We start from the raw sequence: 21,824 nt of genomic DNA on the forward strand, positions 1-21,824 counted from the left end.
GTGGGAGGATAGAGCTCGACGGTGGGTCTGGGTGTGGGGGGTCTAGATGCTGGGGATCCAGGTGCAGGTGGCTCATCAGGGTGGTGCAGGGGGAGTGGGACTCATTGCGGGGGGTAAGGCTCGGTGGGAGGGACTGGATATCAGGATCTGGATGCACGGGGGTTGGGTGGATGGGGGAACAACTCCCTGTACAGGGATCCCTCCCCCTGCAGCTGAGGAGCGATGGGAGCAGGAAGCAGGGTGGGGAGAAATCTTGGGGTGGGTCTGATCCGGCCCCGGATGCTGTGCAGGGGAAGAGGAAGTCCAGTCCTCCTCAGCCTAGCCAGGACTAGCAGCTGAGCCGAGCACAGAGTAGGAGCCACCCCCCAGGTCTTCTCCAGTCTCACTCCCTGCCCCACAGTGATCACAGAATCTCAGGGTTGGAAGGGACCTCAGGAGGTCATCTAATCCAACCCCCTGCTCAAAGCAGGACCAATCCCCAACTAAATCATCCCAGCCAGGGCTTTGTCAAGCCTGACCTTAAAAATATCTAAGGAAGGAGATTCCATCACCTCCCTAGGTAACGCATTCCAGTGTTTCACCACCCTCCTCATGAAAAAGTTTTTCCTAATATCCAATCTAAACCTCCCCCACTGCAACTTGAGACCATTACTCCTCGTTCTGTCATCTGCTACCACTGAGAACAGTCTAGAGCCATCCTCTTTGGAACCACCTCTCAGGTAGTTGAAAGCAGCTATCAAATCCCCCCTCATTCTTCTCTTCCGCAGGCTAAACAATCCCAGCTCCCTCAGCCTCTCCTCATAAATCATGTGTTCCAGTCCCCTAATCATTTTTGCTGCCCTTCGCTGGACTCTCTCCAATTTTTCCACATTTACCTCTCTGCTGACTGCCCTGGGCACCTGAAACATAGCGCTGGGGAGGGTCGCATCACTGCTCCTGGGGCTTCCCTTTGCTTCCACGTCAGAAAGTCATTTTTCTGCAGGGAAGCAAAGAAATCTGTGGGGGACATGAATTCTGCGCATGCGCAGCGGTGCAGAACTCCCCCAGGAGTAACTGGGAAAAGGTGCGCTCTTGACTCAAGTTAGCGGCTCGCGTTCAAACCTGTAAGGCGGCTGGAGGTGGAGCCTTTGCGGTGTCTTCGCTGCTGTTTGAACCCAAGTTCAGAACCCCCCCGTCTGCAGCACAGACACACCCTAAACGGCTACGCCTCGTGCTGAAGCTCCAGGCTACGCAAGCGCTGGCTGCCACCGGGCAGTGCCACCCCCACAATGAAGCTGTCTGCTTGTCCATGAAGCAGCTCTTTCCCTTGCTCAGTGGACGTGCCGAAGTCTTGCTCCCCGTGGCCCAGCTGAGCACTGCAGCCGAACTGCCTTCCCGGCAGGAATAGTTACCAGCCGTCCCGAGCACGGCACGCAAACAGCCGCCTTTCCCTCCAGTCCCCTGCTCTGCTTCCAGGTACTCCCCATGGAGTCAAGAATAACGGCTCCCAAGCCGGGCCGGGGAGCTGGAAAGGTTCAGCCAGAGGCAGACACTGACGAGCCCAGGCACAGAGCCAGGAATGCGCCCCAACGTGCATACCCACACCTGGCGGTCAATTCACCCGTCCCCCCCCGTTATGTGGGGGTGCCGCAGCCAGCATTAGATGCAGCAGAGAAGATGGGGAAGGGCCCTCCCCACATGCATCTCCGCCTGAGAGCGAGGAAGACTGTACCAAGCACGGCACCGTATCTCACCTCTCCTACCCCCACTGAGTAGGAACGAGCCCCCCCTGCAGCCAGAGCCCCCGCTCCCTACACACACCCTGCAGCCCGGGCCGCTGCGGCGGGCTCGGCGCATCGCTCCATCTTCAGCCAGCACAGGATGTGCCTGGCAAGGCGCGTCCGTTTCGCACATGGAGCCTCTGGCTCCCCTGCTTTGCGACCGGTCAGTTCAGGGTGCCTGGTTCTGATCTAAGGCCTGCCACGTTGAAGGCACGAGCGCCCCAGACCAGTCTCTACCCTCATCTCTCTCCATTAGGTATTGAGTGAGACGCACGAGCCGATGACCCCACCAGTCGACACTGGGGAAGGCAGCGCCAGATGCATGAGGTCTCCCCGATCCCAGAGCAATGCCACCTGCATCTCCCGTCCCACGCTCTCCGGCTCCGCTGTTCCTGTTGCTTGTTCCTCGCCCCTCCCTGCTCCATCCCCATTAGCGGGTGCATTAATACCACAAGCAACAGCAGGGAACGAGTGAATCCGATGAGAGCCGGAGTTCCCGCAAGTGAAAGCTGAGACGTGACCAGACAATACCATGAGCATAACTGCCCCCAGCCAGGGCATCCGCTGGCTTCCCGTCAAGCCGTGTCCATTTACCAAATCCTGAGGGCAGGTCACCATCACGGGACCTAACCAAGACCTATCCTGCTGACCACATGATCTACATGGAGGCCAGCAGGACACGTTACTGGACCAGCCGGCAGGAGGTGTCCTTGCTGGGTCACACCCCCAGCCAGATTTGCACGTACGGCAGAACTCCAATTTTACAACCTAATGGGGGATTGAGAAGTTCATAAAAATCGACTGAGTCAGAAAACGGAATATCCCTGAGCTCCAGCCGGCGCACTGCGTCGCTGCCCTCCGACCACGGCCAGCGCACGGACCGCGAAGGGACGACGCCCTGTTCTCCATCAACGTCACGGTTACGTGATTTCCCACCCTGGTCCCCGTCAGGAAAAACGATTGGGAGAGACAGGCACCTGTAAGAGTGGGGCTCACAAAATTGAGGTTCTGCTCTCAGATGGTTGGGGCTGGTTCTATAGCAACATTTGCCAGGGCAGGTGGGTTTGTTGGCGGGGAGGGCACCAGCCTGTATGAGACAGACCAGACAGCAGGGAAAAACAGTCACTGGGAGGCAACAGGACATCCACTGGCTCCCGCTCCCCCACCTTCCCGCCACACCCCACTCCCCCAGCGTGACCCAAGGCAGGACCGTTCCCACCGTTCTCCAAACGGCAAGCATGTATTAAGCGCCTCCAGCACGCTAATCACCTTGCAAGACAGTGGCACAGTCCCTGCAATCCGCAAGCTAGAGTGCTCCAAGAATGGGGCGCCAGATTTCCCGAGGGACGCCTATCTGTTTGAATTGCCTCTCGTTTGTGCTACAAGCCAGTTATAGCGTGGGGCTGCTTCCTGGCTGTCATTAAAGAGATTGATTGACATCTTAATGGCCTGCATATTCCCCTGAAGCGCAGTGGCCTGCCGTGACCTTTTCAGTATTCCACATTTTGATTAAGTGGCATCTCAGGCCCCTCTATGCAGGTTGCTGAGGCCATAAAGCAGGGAGCAGGCACCGAATTTGAAGAAGGGCAAAGCGGTCCCATAATTCAGGGAGCACATGACATGTTAACAATAGAGGCCTCATTCATTACCGGGCCGGACAGGGCAAGAATGGAAGGAACGTAGTGAAAGGAACGTAGACCCACGCATCCATCTTTCCCCTTGAGAGAGAGAAACACACACGCTGTGTGTGTGTGAGATCCACAGAACAATCTTTACACTAATGATTGTTCACATTTGCAATTGTTCCAGTGTAAATGGCTGTTCACACAGTGAACCCCATCCTGGATCGAGGGGAAGGGGGAGACAGCCTCAGACCCAACAGCGATGCTGTGCAGCTCTGCCTCAGTTTCCCCACCGATGAAGCAGGGACAGTCCATTCCCCGCCCTGCAGGGGGTGCGTTGGGGTGGTGAAGCAGGGCTGCAAAGGCGAGGCGGATGTGACTCTTGCTGTCCCTTTCTACCAGGGACTTCCCACCCCAGATTTTAGGTGCCGAGCCAGCTTCCTAATTGGGTCCTGTGGCGCTCACCCCGCCCACCCAGCATGGGGCCGGGCAGGAAGGAGATACGGAGCCAGAGCACTGTTAGCTCATTGCTCGTATTCCACCGCCGTGTTTCCCAGGACCTGAACACGGCGCCAGTTCCAGGGGGCTCTGGCTTCGCAGCCACGGAGCCTTTCATCAAACAGTCGTTATGTGGCTGAAAAAGGGCCCCAAAACATCATCCAGTGCGGTGTGCAGCCTTGGGGCAGTCTTGTGGGTCCCAGGATATCAGAGATGTTACCACAGCTGCCTCATCTCTCTTTAAACCATCAGCTAACTGAAAAGCATTCGAAGGGGAGAATCGTGGACTGAGCTTCTAAGCCCAGATGGGCCGGGGTTCCACAGAGCTGAACCTCGCGGAGTCAGCCGCACGGACACCCCCTCCCTGCGGTTCTCTGGGAACTAAACACACATGCTAACAAGTTGCAGACCCTGCTACTGCACCCCCTCCGCCTTCCCAGCCATTTCCCAGCACCAAGGGCTCCAGGGTCGTTAGCGGCCCCGCTCGCCTGCCAAGCCCGATCGAATCTAAGAGCTTGGCTTCGATTACTCCCGCTAATGCAGGCCAGAGTGCGGGAGGCGGCTGCTGGGGAAAGCCACGCTGCAGGGCTCTTTGTTAAGGAGTTCTCCGCCTGAGGGGCATGGGGGAATGCACCAGCAGGAATCATTTCTCTCCATAACGGGCAATTACTCCTGCAGTCCTAACGAACAATGCCAGCGCCTCCCAGCTCCATTTCCAGAGCTGTAATTCCCCTATAGATGGGCTGGCCCATGACAGCCATCACAGACACTCCAGCTCACGTGAGGGCCTCAACATGGTGATTCAAGCACAGCCCCAATTGATCGGGGCCATCTTTACCAGCTGAGGGTCACAGAGAGACGACAGGTCCCAGCATGCAACGCTCCAGCTTGAGCGGAGCAGCGGATTGAGGGTTGCATGCTATGTCTGCCAGGGCCATACCTCCATGTTCCAGATGTGGGCAGCTGCGATTCACTCCCATGCAGGGCCAATCGGGCCAGGCCCCGGGCTCCTGGCATGTTACCAACACAGGCTCCCCGCCCTCCACCAGGCAAGGACTTGGCATTGCCCAGTGACAAGAACCTATTGAAGAAAAGGGAGAGGAGCGCCAGGCATGCAATCCACTCCGTGGAATGTACTACTTCACACAACACTCAGTCAACCTGCGGAACTCATTGCCAGGGCATGCCGCGAAGGCCAAAGGTATAACTGGATTCAACAAAGAATTAGATCCGTTCCTGGAGGATAGGTCCATCAATGGCTATTAGCCAAGAGCGTCAGGGACACCAGGCCATGCTCAGGGTGTCCGGAAGCCTCTGACTGACAGAAGCTGGGGCTGGATGATGAGGGATGGATTGCTCGATAATTGCCCTGTTCTGTTCGTTCCCTCTGAAGGACCTGGCACCAGCCACTGTCAGAAGACAGGACACTGGGCTAGGTGGGCCATTCTTGTGACACACAGCGGGCATCCCTGGAAGTCTCGTGTCCTCAGCCGGGACTGGACAAGGCTTTCCTCAGCAGCAGTGCATGGCCCCTGCCACAGAGGCAGACAGCAATCACCCCGGAGGGCATGACCCTCTCCCAGGGATGCGCTGATGGGAGCACCAGCCAAGGAGCTCATCGCAGGATGGTCCCATGGCTACGGCACTGGACGGGGACTCAGGAACCCTGGGTTCTACCCCTGGCTTGGCATGACCATAGGCAACTCACTGCCCTGCTCTGTCGGGTCTGCAAGCTCACTGGGGCAGGGACTCTCACCACGCACACAGCGGGCCCCTGATCTCAGCCAGCCCCTCTAAGGCATTACACTGGTGCAACACAAATCCTGACACACAACAGCTCAGGCAGACGTCACCTTCCTTTAGCTTCCAGTTCCCTTATATTTAACGGCTCCCTTCCTGGATCGGGAAACCTCAGAGCATGACTGGCTTACAACAGTGACTCAGACGAACTCCTCAGGCTGACCCCCTCCTGCAGGGAACTTCTCCCATTCCCTTCCTCAGCCAGATGCAGGCCCATGCCCTGCTTGACCTACCTTTTTTTTTTTTTTTGGTGTACTCATCACTGCATATTTTAATTCCAATCTTTGTCAGCCATTCACCCGCTCCTAGGGGCAGAGAGCAGCAGCGAGGGCCGCAACAGCTCTGCAATGCTCCAGGGGCAACTAGAGAAGAACAGAGTAATCCCAGAGACAAAGAGAAGGGGAAAGCAGCTCTGATCACCTGGCTCACACACAGCGATAGCAAGTTGGACACTGAAAATGCAGCTTCCATCAGCCCAAATTTCCATTCTTCCATCTCGCTTCCCGATAGCAGCTCTCTGAAGGGGAGATGCCCCCATCCCCGGTTTCAATAAACCCCCATTTGTTCTGTCGGCTTTCATGCACCATTCTCCCCACCTGCTATTGCACTGCTGTTTTGCATCAGCGGAGGAGCTGTTACTAGCCCAGAAATGGCAAGGACCTGGGGCTCTCAGCTCATCGAAAGCCCCATAATACGGACCCAGCTCCCAAGCCCCAGAATGCTCAGCACGCAGGCCAGGACCCCAGACTGGCCGAGGGAGCATGTCATTTTGGACTTGCTTTGTGGGTGGCTGGTGAGAGGCTCTGTGCAGCCGGAGACAGAGGGGCACTTGGTGAGAGTGGGTTAGATCAGCGCCGGCCCTGGGCTGGGTGGAGCCGGTGCCGTGGCAGGAGGTGCATTAGAGGTGGGGGAACAGCGATGCCACTGCTGGTTAGGACCAACCCAACCCTACAAAGTGTGAAAGCAAAGCTGCGCCATGCATCGCACAGCGGGCCAGAAAGCCGACAAAGTCACAGGTGGGAAAGGAGCTTGGAGCAGCCCAAGCCACTGACTGGAAGGAGCCGGATCCCAGCGGGAAGAGACGCAGGAGGGGTGTGAAAAGGTGTCACTTGGAGGCAAGGACAATGATTAACCCAAGGTGACAGAGCAGAGGGACCCGCGTGTTCTGGGGGCGTCCATGGTCAGTTCTTTACAGAGGGAATCTAAGCCCCCCCAGCCTAGCACCCAGGCTGGAACTTGCAACAGTCACTGACCAGCGGGAGAATGAGGCGTTAGGTCCGTCCCTCCGTTAAAACAGAGCTTTCAGCGAGCACCAGGGCAGAGTCCAGAGGCTGGCGCTGGGATCTCTCTGCGAGGCTACACCCTTGAACTGTGCTGAATCCTATTAGAGAGGACAAAGCAAGAGCCCTGCCTTACACCCACTGCCTTCGCCTCTGGAGACCTCAATCAGGAAAAACAGAGCCCAGGGCTGGAAGAACAGGGGGTTGGAGGTCAGGATTTGAAGGACATCCGCAGAGCTGCGGGGGCAGCCTGGGGCTGGAAAAGCCGGTGTGTGGGGGCCACATTCCAATCAATCCACTGCAGCCCTGGGATTGTGTGTTGGGCAGAAACTTTTTCTGCAAGGACTTGGCTCAAGAGAGCCACTCTGAACAGAGCAGTGATTGGTACAATCACCTGAGCCACTGACCTCGCTGTCCTGGTCTCTGCAGGGCCCCCCCAGACTAAGCCAGTGCCCCGCCCACCCAGGGGAAGAGTTTTCAAACACTTTCCCTGCAGCTCCAAGGGAGTGTGGACCGAGTAGCCTGGTTTGCACAGGAAGTGACAAGCAGCAGTGGACATCCCGGGGGGCAGCCGTGGGAGCGCTTGCCGGGAGACTGGCCTCCACAGATCCCCGCCCTCGTGGTGCAAGGGGCAGCCAGGGCTCACTGGGCCTGGTCCCAGCTGTGAGCTCAGAGCAGAGCTGCGGGACGCCGGGGTTGCACAAGAAAAACTCTTCCGGCCACGTCTTCTCCCTCCTGCTTCTCCCACTCCCCTGGGGGGAGGTAGGGCGGATAAACAGGGCAGCGGGGTCACCCTGCAAAGAAGCTGTGGTTCTGCCATAGAGCAGAGACTGGTCGTTCTTCTCTGGAGCCCTGGATTTTCCTCACGTACTCCGTACAGACTGCGCCCCCCATGACACACAACCCCCGAAGGGAGGGAGACAGAAACCTGGCACATCAGGGGCCAGGGCCTAGACCCTCCAGCTACGATCGTGGGTTAAATCACGCCTGTCCCCATGGGATGGGTGCGCCTGTCAGACCACACAGCGCTGCATCGGCACCGAAGCGTGGCACAGGCCTGGGCCAATCCTCCCCCCCCCTCCCCCCAGGAGAAAGACAAGTCTCGCTGTGCAGCGGGGAACTTGGCAGAGCTTTCAGTGCCCCAGCGCTGGGTTTAGGAGACAGGAGCCCTGTGACGATGTGACTCAGCAGGGAGGGGGGAGCGTTGACCTGGGAATGTGCCCTGGGGATGGGAGACCTGAGAGCCTGTCACCTGAGCCAGGAGGGGGAGGGGGAGGTGACACCTCTGCCCAGGAATGTGAACAGAGGCTGCAGCAGGGAACCTGCTGGGTGGGTTTAGTTCAGTTTGGGGCTGGGGAGAGGAACACAGGGAACCCCAGGGCTGGGGTCTAAGCTCCCTGCTCCCCCAGAAGGACGTGACTGAGTGGTCCTGGTTGTACCCACAAGCTCTGTTTTGGACTGTGTTCCTGTTGTCCAATAAACCTTCTGTTTTACTGGCTGGCTGAGAGTCTCAGTGGATCCCAGGAAGAGGGGTGCAGGGCCTGGACTCCCCCACACTCCGTGACAACTGGTGGCAGCGGTGGGATCTACTGCACCCCGTGAACGGCGCTTCCTGCAGTAAGTGACTGGGGAGCAGTAAAAGGAAGGGGAATTGACGGGGACCAGGCGTGCTGAAGATCCAGAGAGAGACGGTTTTGGGGGGCGGTTAACCCCTAGGAATGTGTGACCAGAGAGAAAGACTTTTGCAGTAACAGGGTTCCCCGGGGGATTGCAGCGAGCGGTCCCAGGGGCGGAGGAGTCTGCAGCTCGACCCTGGCAAAGAGTCGGTGACCTCAAGAAGGACCGGCACACGAGGGGCTTTTCCTGGAAACCGTGGGAAGCTGCCCGGCCTGCGAGTGGCCAGCAGGGAGATGTACGCCAAACGCCTTAAGAGCGACCTGGTGGAGCTGTGCAGGCAGAGGGGGCTGCGCATCGGGAGGTCCACCAAGGAACAGCTGATTGCCCAGCTGGAGGAGAGGGATCGCTTGGATGACCCGATCCCTGTCCCTGAGGGAAGCTGCCCGGGGGACGCAGCGTGGGCCCTGGGGCCTGACCGGGCTGGGAGGGGTCAGACTGCTGCTGAGGACATCCCGAGACCCTTCCTACCTATGTCTGGGGGAGGGGTTGGGGGAAGCCCAGCGAATACCGAGGGCACCCTGACCCCGGCACCCAGCAGGGGATCCTCCCAGCGGAGCTCCCCATCCCTGGAGCGGAGGCGGCTGGAATGGGAGAGGGAGATGAAAATGAGGGAGCTGGAGGATCATGAAAAACAACGTCAACATGAGGAGAAACAACGTCAACATGAGCAGGAGGAGAAGGAGAAACAACGTCAACATGAGCAGGAGGAGAAGGAGAGGGAACGTCAGGAGAAGGAGAAACAAAGACAGCATGAACTGGAGCTGGCCAGGCTGAGGAGCAGTGGGGCCCCGGCTGGGCTGCGGTGAGTGCGGGGGGACCCAAGACTGCAAGGAGCTTTGATAAGTGCTTCCTGGCCCAGTGGAAGGAGGGGGAGGACATAGATAGCTTCCTGACGGCCTTTGAGAATGCCTGTGAGCTGCACAGGGTTGACCCTGCAGACAGGCTCCAGTTTCTCACCCCCTTACTGGACCCCAAAGCCGTGGAGGGGTACAGCCGAATGACAGGGGCAGAGGCAGGGGACTATGAACTGTTCAAACAGGCCCTGCTCCGTGAGTTTGGGCTGACCCCCGAGATGTACCGGAGAAGGTTCCGGAGTCAGCGTAAAACGCCTGAGGTCACCTACCTACACCAGGCCAACCGGATGCAGGGGTATGCCCGCAAGTGGACAGCTGGGGCCCAAGCTAAAGAGGACCTGCTTGACCTAATCGTACTGGAGCAACTGTATGATCAGTGCCCGTCCGACCTGAGGCTGTGGCTGGTGGACAAAAAGCTCGAGAACCCCCAGCACGCAGGGCAGCTGGCTGACGAGTTTGTGAACAGTCGGTCAGGGGGTAGCCGGGAGGAGTCCCAAAAGAACAGGCCCCCCCGATGCAGAGAGAGAGTCACCAGGGGGCCTCCCAGCGGGGAAATAGGGAGAACCCCCTCCCACGGGGAACGCCTGGCGTCGGGCCCCTCCGACCCGCTCGAGGGGACCAACGTGACCTGAGCTGCTATCACTGTGGCCAGAGAGGCCACGTACGGTCCCAGTGCCCCGGGCTCAGGGACAGACTGAGCAGACCCAACCTACCCAGGGTTAACTGGGTAGGGACCCAGCTGGACGAGGGGCAGACGACCCAGGAAAGGGGGCCTACCAGTTTACCACCTGCCCCGGAGGGAAGAGTACCCCAGGCCAGCTCCGCCAGAGGGCTGGAGGCTCTGGACTCAGGGTGCTCAGTTTACAGGGTGGGCGCGGGGCTGTCCCTCCGGAGAGAGTGCCTTGTTCCCCTGGAGGTGGATGGGAGGAAGGTCAATGGATACTGGGATACGGGCGCGGAGGTGACGCTGGCCCGGCCCGAGGTGGTGGCCCCAGATCGGGTGGTGCCCAACACCTATCTGACCCTGACAGGGGTGGGCGGGACCCCATTTAAGGTGCCCGTGGCAAGGGTACACCTGAAATGGGGGGCCAAGGAGGGCCCCAAGGATGTGGGGGTACACCACCATTTGCCCACTGAAGTTTTGATGGGGGGAGACCTAGAGGACTGGCCAAGCAAGCCCCAGGCCGCCCTGGTTGTGACGCGTAGCCAGAGCCGGCGAGGGGCACTGCGCCCTGATCTCGGGGAGGGTATCACACCGGAGGCGCAGGACCCTACCCTGGTGGGGAGGGAGGGCCGAGGGGCACGGCTCAGAGAGGCGGAGGCCCCAGACCTGGCCAGCGAGAGGGAACCGGGCCCCGTCCCTGCCCCAGCCGCTGAGTTCCAGGCCGAGTTGAGGAAAGATCCCTCCTTGCGGAAGCTCAGGGACCTGGCCGACCTTGGTGTGGTACGGACCATGAGGAGAGGCTGCCAGGAGAGGTTCCTGTGGGAGAAGGGGTTCCTGTACCGAGAATGGGCTCCCACAAGGGAAGTAGAGTCCTGTGGGATCAGGAGGCAGCTGGTGGTCCCCCAGAAGTATCGCCGCAGGCTCCTGTACCTGGCCCATGACATCCCCCTCGCAGGGCACCAGGGAATCCGGCGCACCCGGCAGAGGTTGCTACAGAACTTTTACTGGCCCGGGGTCTTTACCACGGTCCGGCAGTATTGCCGATCCTGTGATGCCTGTCAGAGGGTGGGGAAGGCCCGGGACAAGGGGAAAGCGGCTTTGAGACCTTTGCCCATCATAGAGGAGCCTTTCCAGAAGGTGGCCATGGACATCGTGGGGCCTCTCAGCAGGACGACCCGGTCGGGGAAGAAATACATTCTGGTGGTGGTAGATTTTGCCACCCGCTACCCCGAGGCAGTGCCCTTAGCTTCCATTGAAGCAGACACCGTGGCCGATGCGCTCCTGACCATTTTCAGCCGAGTGGGGTTCCCCAAGGAAGTCTTGACAGACCAAGGCTCCAACTTCATGTCGGCCCTGCTCCGGTGCTTGTGGGAGAAATGTGGGGTCCGGCACGACTGGGCCTCAGCTTATCACCCCCAGTCCAATGGGCTGGTGGAGAGGTTCAATGGGACGCTAAAGATGATGCTGAAACCTTTATGAACCAGCACCCGCAGGATTGGGACAAGTACTTACCTCACCTGCTGTTCGCGTACAGGGAGGTGCCCCAGGAGTCTACCGGATTTTCGCCTTTCGAACTGTTATATGGCAGGAGGGTGAGGGGCCCCCTGGACCTGATGAGAGACGAGTGGGAGGGGAAGGCCACTCCCGATGGAGAGTCAGTGGTGGAGTATGTCCTGATCTTCCGAGAGAGACTGGCGGAACTCATGGGCCTGGCCAGGGAGAATCTGGCCAGAGCCCAGAGGAAGCAGAAGGTCTGGTATGACCGCACGGCACGGGCCCGTGCCTACGCCACCGGGGATCAGGTGATGGTTCTCATCCCAGTGAGAAAGAACAAACTACAGGCCGCCTGGGAGGGCCCTTTCAAGGTCGTCAAGCAGCTCAATGAGGTAAACTATGTGGTGGAGCTGTCGAACCGGGCGCGCCACCGCCGGGTGTACCATGTGAATATGATGAAGCCATATTATGCCAGGGGGAATGTGGTGTTGGCCGTGTGTGGACAGTGGGAAGAGCAGGGAGATGACCCTTTAGTAGATCTATTCCCTGGGACCAGAGCTGGGGTCCCCCTGGAAACAATTCCCCTCTCGGATCAGCTAACCCCTGCCCAACAAGCTGAGGTCAGGGAGGTGCTGCATCCGTACCGACAGCTGTTTTCCAACCAGCCTGGACGCACTAATCTGACTGTCCACCGGGTGCAGACAGGGTCACACCCGCCGATAAGATGCTCCCCCTTCCGAGTCACAGGGAAAACTGCTCAGGACCTGGAAAGAGAGGTCCGGGACATGCTGGCTTTGGGGGTGATCCAGCCGTCGGCCAGCCCTTGGGCCTCACCGGTGGTGCTGGTCCCCAAAAAGGACGGGTCGGTCCGGTTCTGTGTGGACTATCGGAAGCTCAATGCCATCACTGTATCTGATGCCTACCCCATGCCCAGGCCGGACGAGCTCCTAGACAAGCTGGGAGGAGCTCGGTACCTCACCACCATGGACCTTACAAAGGGCTACTGGCAAGTGCCGCTGGATGCAGATGCCCGACTGAAATCGGCCTTTATCACCCCTCTGGGGCTCTATGAGTTCCTGACCCTGCCTTTCGGCCTCAAGGGAGCGCCGGCCACCTTCCAGCGCCTAGTGGACCAGCTCCTGAGGGGGATGGAGAGTTTTGCCGTGGCGTATATTGATGACATCTGTGTCTTTAGCCAGACCTGGGAGGACCACGTGTCCCAGGTTAGACAAGTGCTGGACCGACTCCAGGGGGCTGGGCTGACTGTAAAAGCGGAGAAGTGCAAGGTGGGGATGGCGGAAGTATCTTACCTGGGCCATCGGGTGGGGAGCGGCCGCCTAAAGCCGGAACCAGCCAAGGTGGAGGTGATCAGAGACTGGCCCGCTCCCCACACCAAAAAGCAGGTCCAAGCCTTTATTGGGATGGCAGGATACTATCGAAGATTTGTGCCCCACTTTAGCGCCATCGCCACCCCCATCACGGAGCTATGCAAGAAGGGGAAGCCAGACAAGGTGGTCTGGACCGAGCAGTGCCAGGAGGCTTTCCGGGCGCTGAAGAAGGCTCTGGTCAGTGGCCCAGTTCTGGCAAACCCAGACTTTGACAAGCCCTTTGTGGTGTTCACCGACGCCTCAGACACGGGACTGGGGGCGGTGTTAATGCAGGAGGATGAAAAGGGGGAGAGACACCCCATCGTGTACCTGAGCAAGAAGTTGCTGCCCCGGGAGCAACACTACGCGGCCATCGAGAAGGAGTGCCTGGCCATGGTGTGGGCCCTCAAGAAACTAGAGCCCTATCTCTTCGGGCGACACTTTACCGTCTACACCGACCACTCTCCCCTGACCTGGCTGCACCAGATGAAAGGAGCCAACGCCAAGCTCCTGAGATGGAGCCTGCTCCTGCAGGATTACGACATGGACGTGGTTCACGTGAAGGGAAGTGCCAACCTGATAGCGGATGCGCTGTCCCGGAGAGGGGGCCCTGAACTTCCCCAGGTCACTGGTCAGCGTGACCCCGCTCAGTTCAGTCTCGAAGGGGGGAGAGATGTGACGATGTGACTCAGCAGGGAGGGGGGAGTGTTGACCTGGGAATGTGCCCTGGGGATGGGAGACCTGAGAGCCTGTCACCTGAGCCAGGAGGGGGAGGGGGAGGTGACACCTCTGCCCAGGAATGTGAACAGAGGCTGCAGCAGGGAACCTGCTGGGTGGGTTTAGTTCAGTTTGGGGCTGGGTGGAGGAACACAGGGAACCCCAGGGCTGGGGTCTAAGCTCCCTGCTCCCCCAGAAGGACGTGACTGAGTGGTCCTGGTTGTACCCACAAGCTCTGTTTTGGACTGTGTTCCTGTTGTCCAATAAACCTTCTGTTTTACTGGCTGGCTGAGAGTCTCAGTGGATCCCAGGAAGAGGGGTGCAGGGCCTGGACTCCCCCACACTCCGTGACAAGCCCGGCCTGACACTTCCCCTTCCAGTGCACATTCTCCCAGGCCACGCTGCCAAGCCTGGGCACCACAGGACTGGTCTGCCCCCGGCCCCTGTACACATCTCCCAGTTCCTGTGGACCGACCCAGTGGCTGCCAGAGAGCTGGGTGCACAGATATGCCCTGGGTGCTTTCTGGTCCCCGCAGGACGCCCGGCAGGGTCTCTGCCATCTTACACTCCCACTTCTCACTCTACGGCAACCCGAGGCCACCCCGCCCCCTCGGAGGGGACGAAGGGGGAGCTAGCGCTGGGTTTGTGGGGGCACGCTGGCCATGGGGGGCTGCCCAGGAACACGGCAGCGAAGCAGTACGGTGTGGGCGGAAAGGTGCTGGCCGTGCAGGACAGGAGGGCTCTCAGGCAGTGCCCTGCCTACCTCCTGCCACAGGTACTGCCCCTGGGTACTGCCACGTCTCTGCCCCGGAGCCAGGTCTCCATTCAGGGCAGTTACTTTCCTGACAGTCTGCATGGCTCAGGCTCGGCTCCCAGAGAGCCAGGCTCAGACCCGAGCTGGCTCAGAGATGGCAAACTCCCATCTTTATGCCTGCGTTCGAACAGGTTGTGTAGAAGAGAAACCAGACCCTCAGGGCGTCTGAGAAAGCCCCCCCGAGAGCGCAGGTGTCGTGTCCCCCCAGCAGCTTCTGCCTGATGTGAGTGGACAGCGCCGGCAGCGTAGTCAGCCCGAGACAAGTGGATGGCTTTCCAGTCCCGCTGCCCCAGAGGTGGCCGCATTTCCACACACTGCCTGGAAGCTATGGGACCGGAGGTACTATGAAAATGTCAGCCATGACCTACATCCCCAGCACCCGAGTATCAATCCCCATCCCAAAGCAAGCAGCACCGTGCACCCACTCAGCAGCAGCCGCTGGGCTCCGAGCCGCAGAAAACCCACCCGACACCTTTACATGGAAGGTAATCGGGCTGCGAAGGGCTTCCTGTGCTAGGCTGTATTGTTTGAAGGTTTCCTTCCTGCCCAGCCTGGTTTGGCACAGCTGTGCTCATTAGTGAGCAGATACGATCTTATCGAGGCAGCAGGAATCGAGCGCACCTCCGGCTCCCGATGGCATGAGACCAAGCAGAACCGCCCCCCCCCCCAATTATCGATGGCAGATAACAGGCAGCGTCCACAGCGCTCCCTGGAGGGAGCCACACGGGATTGAGAGCTAAGTAAGGGCTGAGGCGCTTTGCAGTTCTGATCACGTTGCAGCCAACTCAACCCCACTGAGAAGCCCCTCTGAAAAGGCTCTGGAGTGCCAAATGGAGCCATGAGGGGCATGTCTGCTGGTGAAGAGGAGCGCTTCTCCTGGGGAGCTGTGGTTTCATGGTGGGGAGGATTAAACAGGAAAAATAATAGCCGTACGTGTCTGAAGGGTGTCTTTCAGCCATGAGTGCTTTGCAGACTATACACAGGCAGTGCCAGGGAAGTGCAGCTGCCCCTGGGGAGGAGCGCACCGAACAGGGGTGTGAGTGGGGTGTTTTTAGCAGAGGACAGCGGGACAGGCCCCTAACTCATGGGGACTGGCCTCCACAGGCAGTAGACAGGCGCTGGGAGGGGGGGCGGGGACAGAGCTCCATTGTGGTGGTGCTACAATTACTCCTGAGTGGACCAGGCCCTGCTTTAAGCTCTGCCAAAGGCCGGACCCTTCAGACAGGAACTAAGCTGCAGGGAGGGGGCTGGCGCACAGCGTGAGGGGGAGAACAGCACGGCTGCTCCGGCAGAGGAGCTGGTAATGCTGAGGCTGGCTCTACCCAGCTTGGTGGGCCGGGCTCTCCTGAGCTTACCTCGGCGTCCCTGAGGTGCGCCCTGCACACAGTGCTGCATTCAGCGTCCGCAGACCCTGTAACACTCTCCTAAGGGCAGCCCTGGGCTCCCACCGGCTCTCAGAGCCCCTGTGCTCTGACCATCCAGATCTGCAGAGCCAGGTCCCGAAGCCACCTGCCAAGTCCCGTGTCCGGGTGGCACATCCTGAGCAGACCTGCATCCCAGGAAGGAGAACCGGGGCCCACACGACGGAGACCCGGCTGACACGCCGCGTGCAGGGACGGAGCCCCACGCACCGGGACGGGGAGCTAGCCATCGCCCGGGTCCACAGTCCAGCTGACCAGCACCTCATCCCAATCAGTCACCTTCTGGTGATAGCTCTGCAACCCTAGCACCGCCAGGGCCTCCCTCCATCGGCAGCACCCCACACCCAGCCCCCCGGGGCCTGTCCAGCACCCATCAGAGCAAGTGATTCCAGTCACAGGCACCCCCCCGCCCACCGTGCTGCCAGCGACCTCTCGCCGCTTACAAGCCCCCGTTAGCTTCCGCACGCCGCGCTGCTTTTCCCTGGTGGAGACGCTCCTGGGAGGCAGGACCGCCACCCCAATGCACCAGTCAGGCTCCAAAGTACCATGTACCTTTTGTTAAACAGGCCCTCAGAGCCACAAACCAAGCCAGGGTGGGCACGAGGAGAGCACGGGGAACTTCCCAGCACCAACGGCCGGGCGCTTGCCCTCCAAACACCCCAACGGTGCTTAAAGGGGCATGTCAAGTGACTCAGGTTGCTCAAAAAGAGCCACCTTTGCAGGCGATTGTGAGCAACCCAGCAGACGAATTCAACAAAGGAGGGGGGGAAGAACTCCAAGTGGCTTTTCCTCACAGAGGGATTTGCTCTCTGCAGTTTGCCCAGCCTGGCTGGTGGAGTGGACCGCTCACATCCTGGTTCTCGTGCTCTAACTCACCCATTCTGACATACTGACCCCCCTGACTTTCCCCTACTGCCGAACGGACAGAGGGGTCCCAGCGTGAGAGTTGCTGCTCGAGCTCAAAGCGGAGATACTTGGGTTGCAGGGGAAGTTTCAGGCACAAATTAAAAAACAATGTTCTCAATTAGTTCCTCCATCCCCTCCCTGCACCAGCCATGCCACTCAAGAGCTAGGCCAGTAGTTCTCAAACTTTTGTCCTGGTGACCCCTTTCACACAGGAAGCCTCTGAGTGTGACACTCCCCCACCCTCTTATAAATTAAAAACACTTTTTTTTGCAACCCAAAGTACTTTGGGAATTATACCGAGGCGGCACCCCTGAAATGCAGCCACCTCTGGGGTGGAGGGTGGCAGTCACTCAGCAAAGAGTACAACAGCGTCACAGGAGGGGGGATAATGACAATGCAGTAACTTTTAATGTCTCATCCAAGGGCCAACCCTCCAATAAACAGCATGGCACTGTCTGAAGGCCTGGGGAGAACTGGAGTCAGCTCCGCTGGGTTTCAACCTGGGGTTTTCTACTGGCGGTGACTGAGCTGTCCCCTGTCAACAAACCACAAAACCCAAGACTCTCTCTGTAGCAGACTCACAAGGCCAGGGCTGTAACGCCGCTCGGCTGCGCAGGGCCCAGGAGGGCTACCGATGCAGAGAGGAGGGACAGGTAGGATTGGCAGTGGGAGGATGTGAAGGGGGCAGAGTCGGAGGGGCAGAGTTAGCAGCAGGACAGATGGCTGGAAGAAGAAATGTGTCACTGCCCACATCCCCCGCTTTCCAGTATCCCTCTGTCACCAGCTGCATCCTCTGCTTTGCTCTGACAGGAAAGAAGCCCCCCTCCACGCATCTTGCCGCACTGGAAGAGTGGGGGGGGGGAGTGGGTGTACAGCACAGTACCTGCCCTGAGAGCTGCGTGAAGGGGGCTCCAGAAGATGACGAACTCAAGTTCCCCTCGTACAGCACATCTCATAACCCTGGCTAGGAGCACGGCCGGAGGGCGGATGGCATGTAAACGGCTACTCCACCCGATCACTCCTTGCACCTACAAACGGTCTGAAAACACCAAAGGGCAGGAGAACACCTGGCCAGCTTCCCACTGGCCACAACACTTGTTCCAGGCAAAACCTAACATTACAAAGACTGGCCACTTCCCCTATTGTGGTCTGTGTTCAGAGGAGTGCGACAAAAGCCCGGCTAGCACAAGAGCGCGCTAGTTTCTGGGTGGCACGAATGGAATCCAACGCTTTAGAGGCCCAAGGAGAGCAGAAGAGAAGCAGTGATTTAACGCCCCTTTGTTTGCTTCCCCCCCTTCGTTCACAGAAGAGAGACTGACTAGAGAGTTGCCATTTCTGCTTTTCCTCCCAGACTGGTGCAAGGCTTGGGTTGCAAACCCTGCAAGGGGATGTTTCACTGGAAAGAGAAGAACTTGGCATTTTAAGAAACAGTTTGCAGATTTTCTTCTCTCAATAACTAAGTTCGGCCAAACCTTTAATGCGCACACAACCCCTAAAACGCCAGCCCCAGCGAGCAACTCCCTGCAGCCGGCCACGCTTAGACACCCAGCAAAAACAAACAGAACGGGTACCAACTTCAACACCACTGAGTCAATCTCCGATACTTGCACACAAGCAAGTGTGGTTAGGAGGAAAGAGCCGTTACCTTTGTAAATACCATTTCAGGCTACAGCGTAATCTGCAGGACTCAGGGAATGGGGTGGGGGAGACACACAGAGTGCCATGCCATCAGTGGCCTAGAAATAAGTTTTCTCTGCCTACCCTACAGGTTCCCCCCGAGAAGGACCCCCCAGAGATAAATATTGGCTCCAACCTCTCGCTCTTTTTTTTTTTTTTTTAAAGAGCAAACAAAAGATCCACATGCAGCAGGAGCGTGAAGGGAAAAGCTACATGGGAATTGGAAACTGTCCCATGGGAAGCAGGGGTGGGTCCCACCTCCCATAACCAGAGCTCCCTCTGATTCTCAGCAAATCCATTTTGCAACCAGACTGAAACTTTTCAAAGGCAATTCCCCATCCCCCCCTCCACACAGCCCCACAGGCAAAGCCCAGCTGGGTTGGGAAGGGTTCAGAGCCAGGACCAGGCTGAGTGCAGAGGACAGATTTGGGGGAAGGCCTGGGATGCATTCATTCTATTCAGGGTCTTATGGGTGGTACCGAGGCTTCCCAATTTTTCATACTTGCTGTCTGGTCACCTGAGGAGCTGGCGAGCTCGCGGGGATGCTGGCGAGGCGGAGGCTAGGGCGCACGCAGAATGCACTGGGCACGGCGTTAGCGAGCCAGAGAATTGGCGCATGGGGCAGAGGGGGGACTGCCCCAGGGAAGTTGGCAGCACACAAGGGTGCACTGGGGTGACCCCGGAGCTGCCCCCCAGGTTCGCAGTGTGCAGAGAGTTGCACTGTGGCTGGGGGGGTTACACAGGAAGAATGGCCCCGAGATGGCAGGTGGGACTGGACTGCACTGGGGCTTGCAATGCACAGGGTGGGGAGGGGTGTCCGGGGGAGGCGCTAAGGGTGGGAGGATTGACGGGGTGCACTGGGACAAGGGCTGAGGGGGTGGTGAACGGAGCTGGGGCTCACGTGCCTGGGGGATGCCCCAAGCCTGAGTGTTGTTAGGGAGGAGGGGAGCTGGGTGCACCGGGGATGCCAGGCGGGGAGGGGACGGGTTGACGGAGGGAGACCCGGTGTACAGGGGCTGCCAGCAGGGAGGAGGGGGACTGGGTGCACTGGGGTTGTCGGGAGAAGGGGGGGGGAAGAGGGAGGAGAGTCCAGGGGGACGGGTGCACGGAGGGAGGACGGGAGGAGGGTCCGGGGGCACGGAGGGAGGACGGGAGGAGGGTCCGGGGGCACGGAGGGAGGGGGCTGGGGGCACGGAGGGAGGACGGGAGGAGAGTCCGGGGGCACTGGGGGAGGAGGCTGGGGGCACGGAGAGAGGCGGGGAGGAGGGTCCGAGTGCACTGGGGAATGGGGTGGGGGGCACGGAGGGAGGACAGGAGGAGGGTCCGGGTGCACCGGGGGAGGGGGCTGGGGGCACGGAGGGAGGCGGGGAGGGGGGTCCGGGGGCACCGGGGGGAGGGGCACGGAGGGAGGCGGGGAGGGGGGTCCGGGGGCACCGGGGGGAGGGGCGGGGAGAGGGGTCCGGGGGCACCGGGGGGAGGGGCGGGGAGGGGGGTCCGGGGGCACCGGGGGGAGGGGCGGGGAGGGGGGTCCGGGGGCACCGGGGGGAGGGGCGGGGAGGGAGTACGGGAGGGGGGTCCGGGGGTACCAGGGGGAGGGGCACGGAGAGAGGACGGGAGGGGGGTCCGGGGGCACTGGGGGGAGGGGGCACGGAGGGAGGCGGGGGGGGGCCGGGGCCGGACCCACCTGCTGGTAGTCGGGCTGCTGCGGGCGGAAGGCGCTGGGCACGGGCTGCAGCCGCAGGCTGACGTGCGGGAAGCGGTGCAGCCAGGCGGCCCACCAGGGCGCCAGGTAGTCGGCGCGCGCGGCCGGCAGGGCCATGGCTCCGGGACCGGCTCCTCCGCCCGCCGCGCTCGGCTCCAGCGCCCGGCCCCGCCCCCAAGCCCCGCCCCCAGCGCCCGGCCCCGCCCCCAAGCCCCGCCCCGCGCCCCCCGCCCCCAGCTCCCCTGCCGCTCCCGCACCGGGCACGGCGGCTGGGACCCCCCGCCCAGAACCCCAGGGGGACTGAACTCCTGTTTTCCTGGTGCTGGCTGCGTCCAGATGGTTTCTGAAGCAAGAAAACGGAGCTCAGAGCCTGCCCCTTCTCCCTCTGAGCTCCCTTTGTGACGCTCTGTACCTGGGGGGAGCACCCTGCACCCCCACGTTCATCGTTATAAAATGATCGTGTGGCAGCCAGCGCGGCGTGTGCCGTGGGTGGGTGTCTGCGGAAGGCTCAGGATGCACTGGGCATGGCCAGTCTAGTGCTGTTCCAGCGAGGTTACAGGTTAAAATTGCCTGTGTATAGTTACGAGGCTGAAAACGTATCCTCATGGCTTAAAGCAAGCCCCTGCAAAAAGGCTCCAGGAACAGAGGGGCAGTTCACACCGCGTCGGGGCATGGAGGGGACAAACCCAGCCCAGCCTCACAGGAACAACGGACACGGGCTTAGGCAGCAACAAAAGAATCTGTTAGACCCTGGAGGGAGTCACTCCCTTCCTTTGGGCAGTCTGGGAGTGCGATGAGGAAATGCCCACTTGGCCCTGAAGGTGGGGTGGGGGGGGGCAAAGCCAGGCGGAAGGAAAGGACATGATAAAAGGGAGAGAGACATGTTGCCCTGCTCGCTCTCTTCTGCCTACATCTACAGACATCACCACCCACAAGCGACTGAAACACTGATCAAAGGGGAGAGCCTGCCTGAAAAGTAACCAGCCACCCTGTGGTGAGAAGCATCTAAGTTTTTAAAGACACTGAAAGCAGGGGGCTGGACTAGATGACCTCCTGAGGTCTCCTCCAACCCTAATCTTCTCTGATTCTATGGAAGTGTTAAGGTCAGCTCAGAATGCGTTTTGCTTTTATTTAATCTGACCAGATGTGTCTTGTTATGCTTTGACTTATAATCACTTAAAATCTATCTTTATAGTTAATACATCTGTTTGTTTATTCTACCTGAAGCAGAGCATTTGGTTTGAAGCGTGTCAGAGGCTCCCCTTGGGAGAACAAGCCTGGTACATATCAATTTCTTTGTTAAATTGATGAACTCCTATAAGCTTGCAGCGTCCAGCAGGCATAACTGGACACTGCAAGACGGAGATTCCCAGGGTTGTGTCTGGGACCGGAGATATTGGCTAGTGTCATTCGGTTGCAAGTAGCTGGGAGCAGCTGACATGCCAGAGGCTGTGCGTGAACAGCCCAGGAGTGGGGGCTCTCACAGCAGAGCAGGGTAAGGCTGGCTCCCAGAGTCAAGGATTGGAGCGGCCTAGCAGATCACTGGTCCAGACACCACCAGAGGGGAACGT

General features: G+C 59.5%; 1 protein-coding gene across 1 annotated transcript in view; it reads right to left on the bottom strand.

The window, feature by feature from the left end:
* The window catches only part of TTYH2 (tweety family member 2), a 47,165-nt gene extending 26,744 nt beyond the window's left edge, over nt 1-20,421 (bottom strand). Inside the window, exon 1 of the mRNA XM_073310655.1 lies at nt 20,236-20,421. Within this exon, the coding sequence (XP_073166756.1) occupies nt 20,236-20,370 (135 nt within the window). The 5' untranslated portion in view covers nt 20,371-20,421. The remainder of the gene's footprint in view (nt 1-20,235) is intronic.
* Between the last annotated feature and the right edge of the window lie 1,403 nt (nt 20,422-21,824).

This window comes from Lepidochelys kempii, chromosome 14 (genome assembly GCF_965140265.1).
Source record: "Lepidochelys kempii isolate rLepKem1 chromosome 14, rLepKem1.hap2, whole genome shotgun sequence".
Classification (NCBI taxonomy): domain Eukaryota; kingdom Metazoa; phylum Chordata; order Testudines; family Cheloniidae; genus Lepidochelys; species Lepidochelys kempii.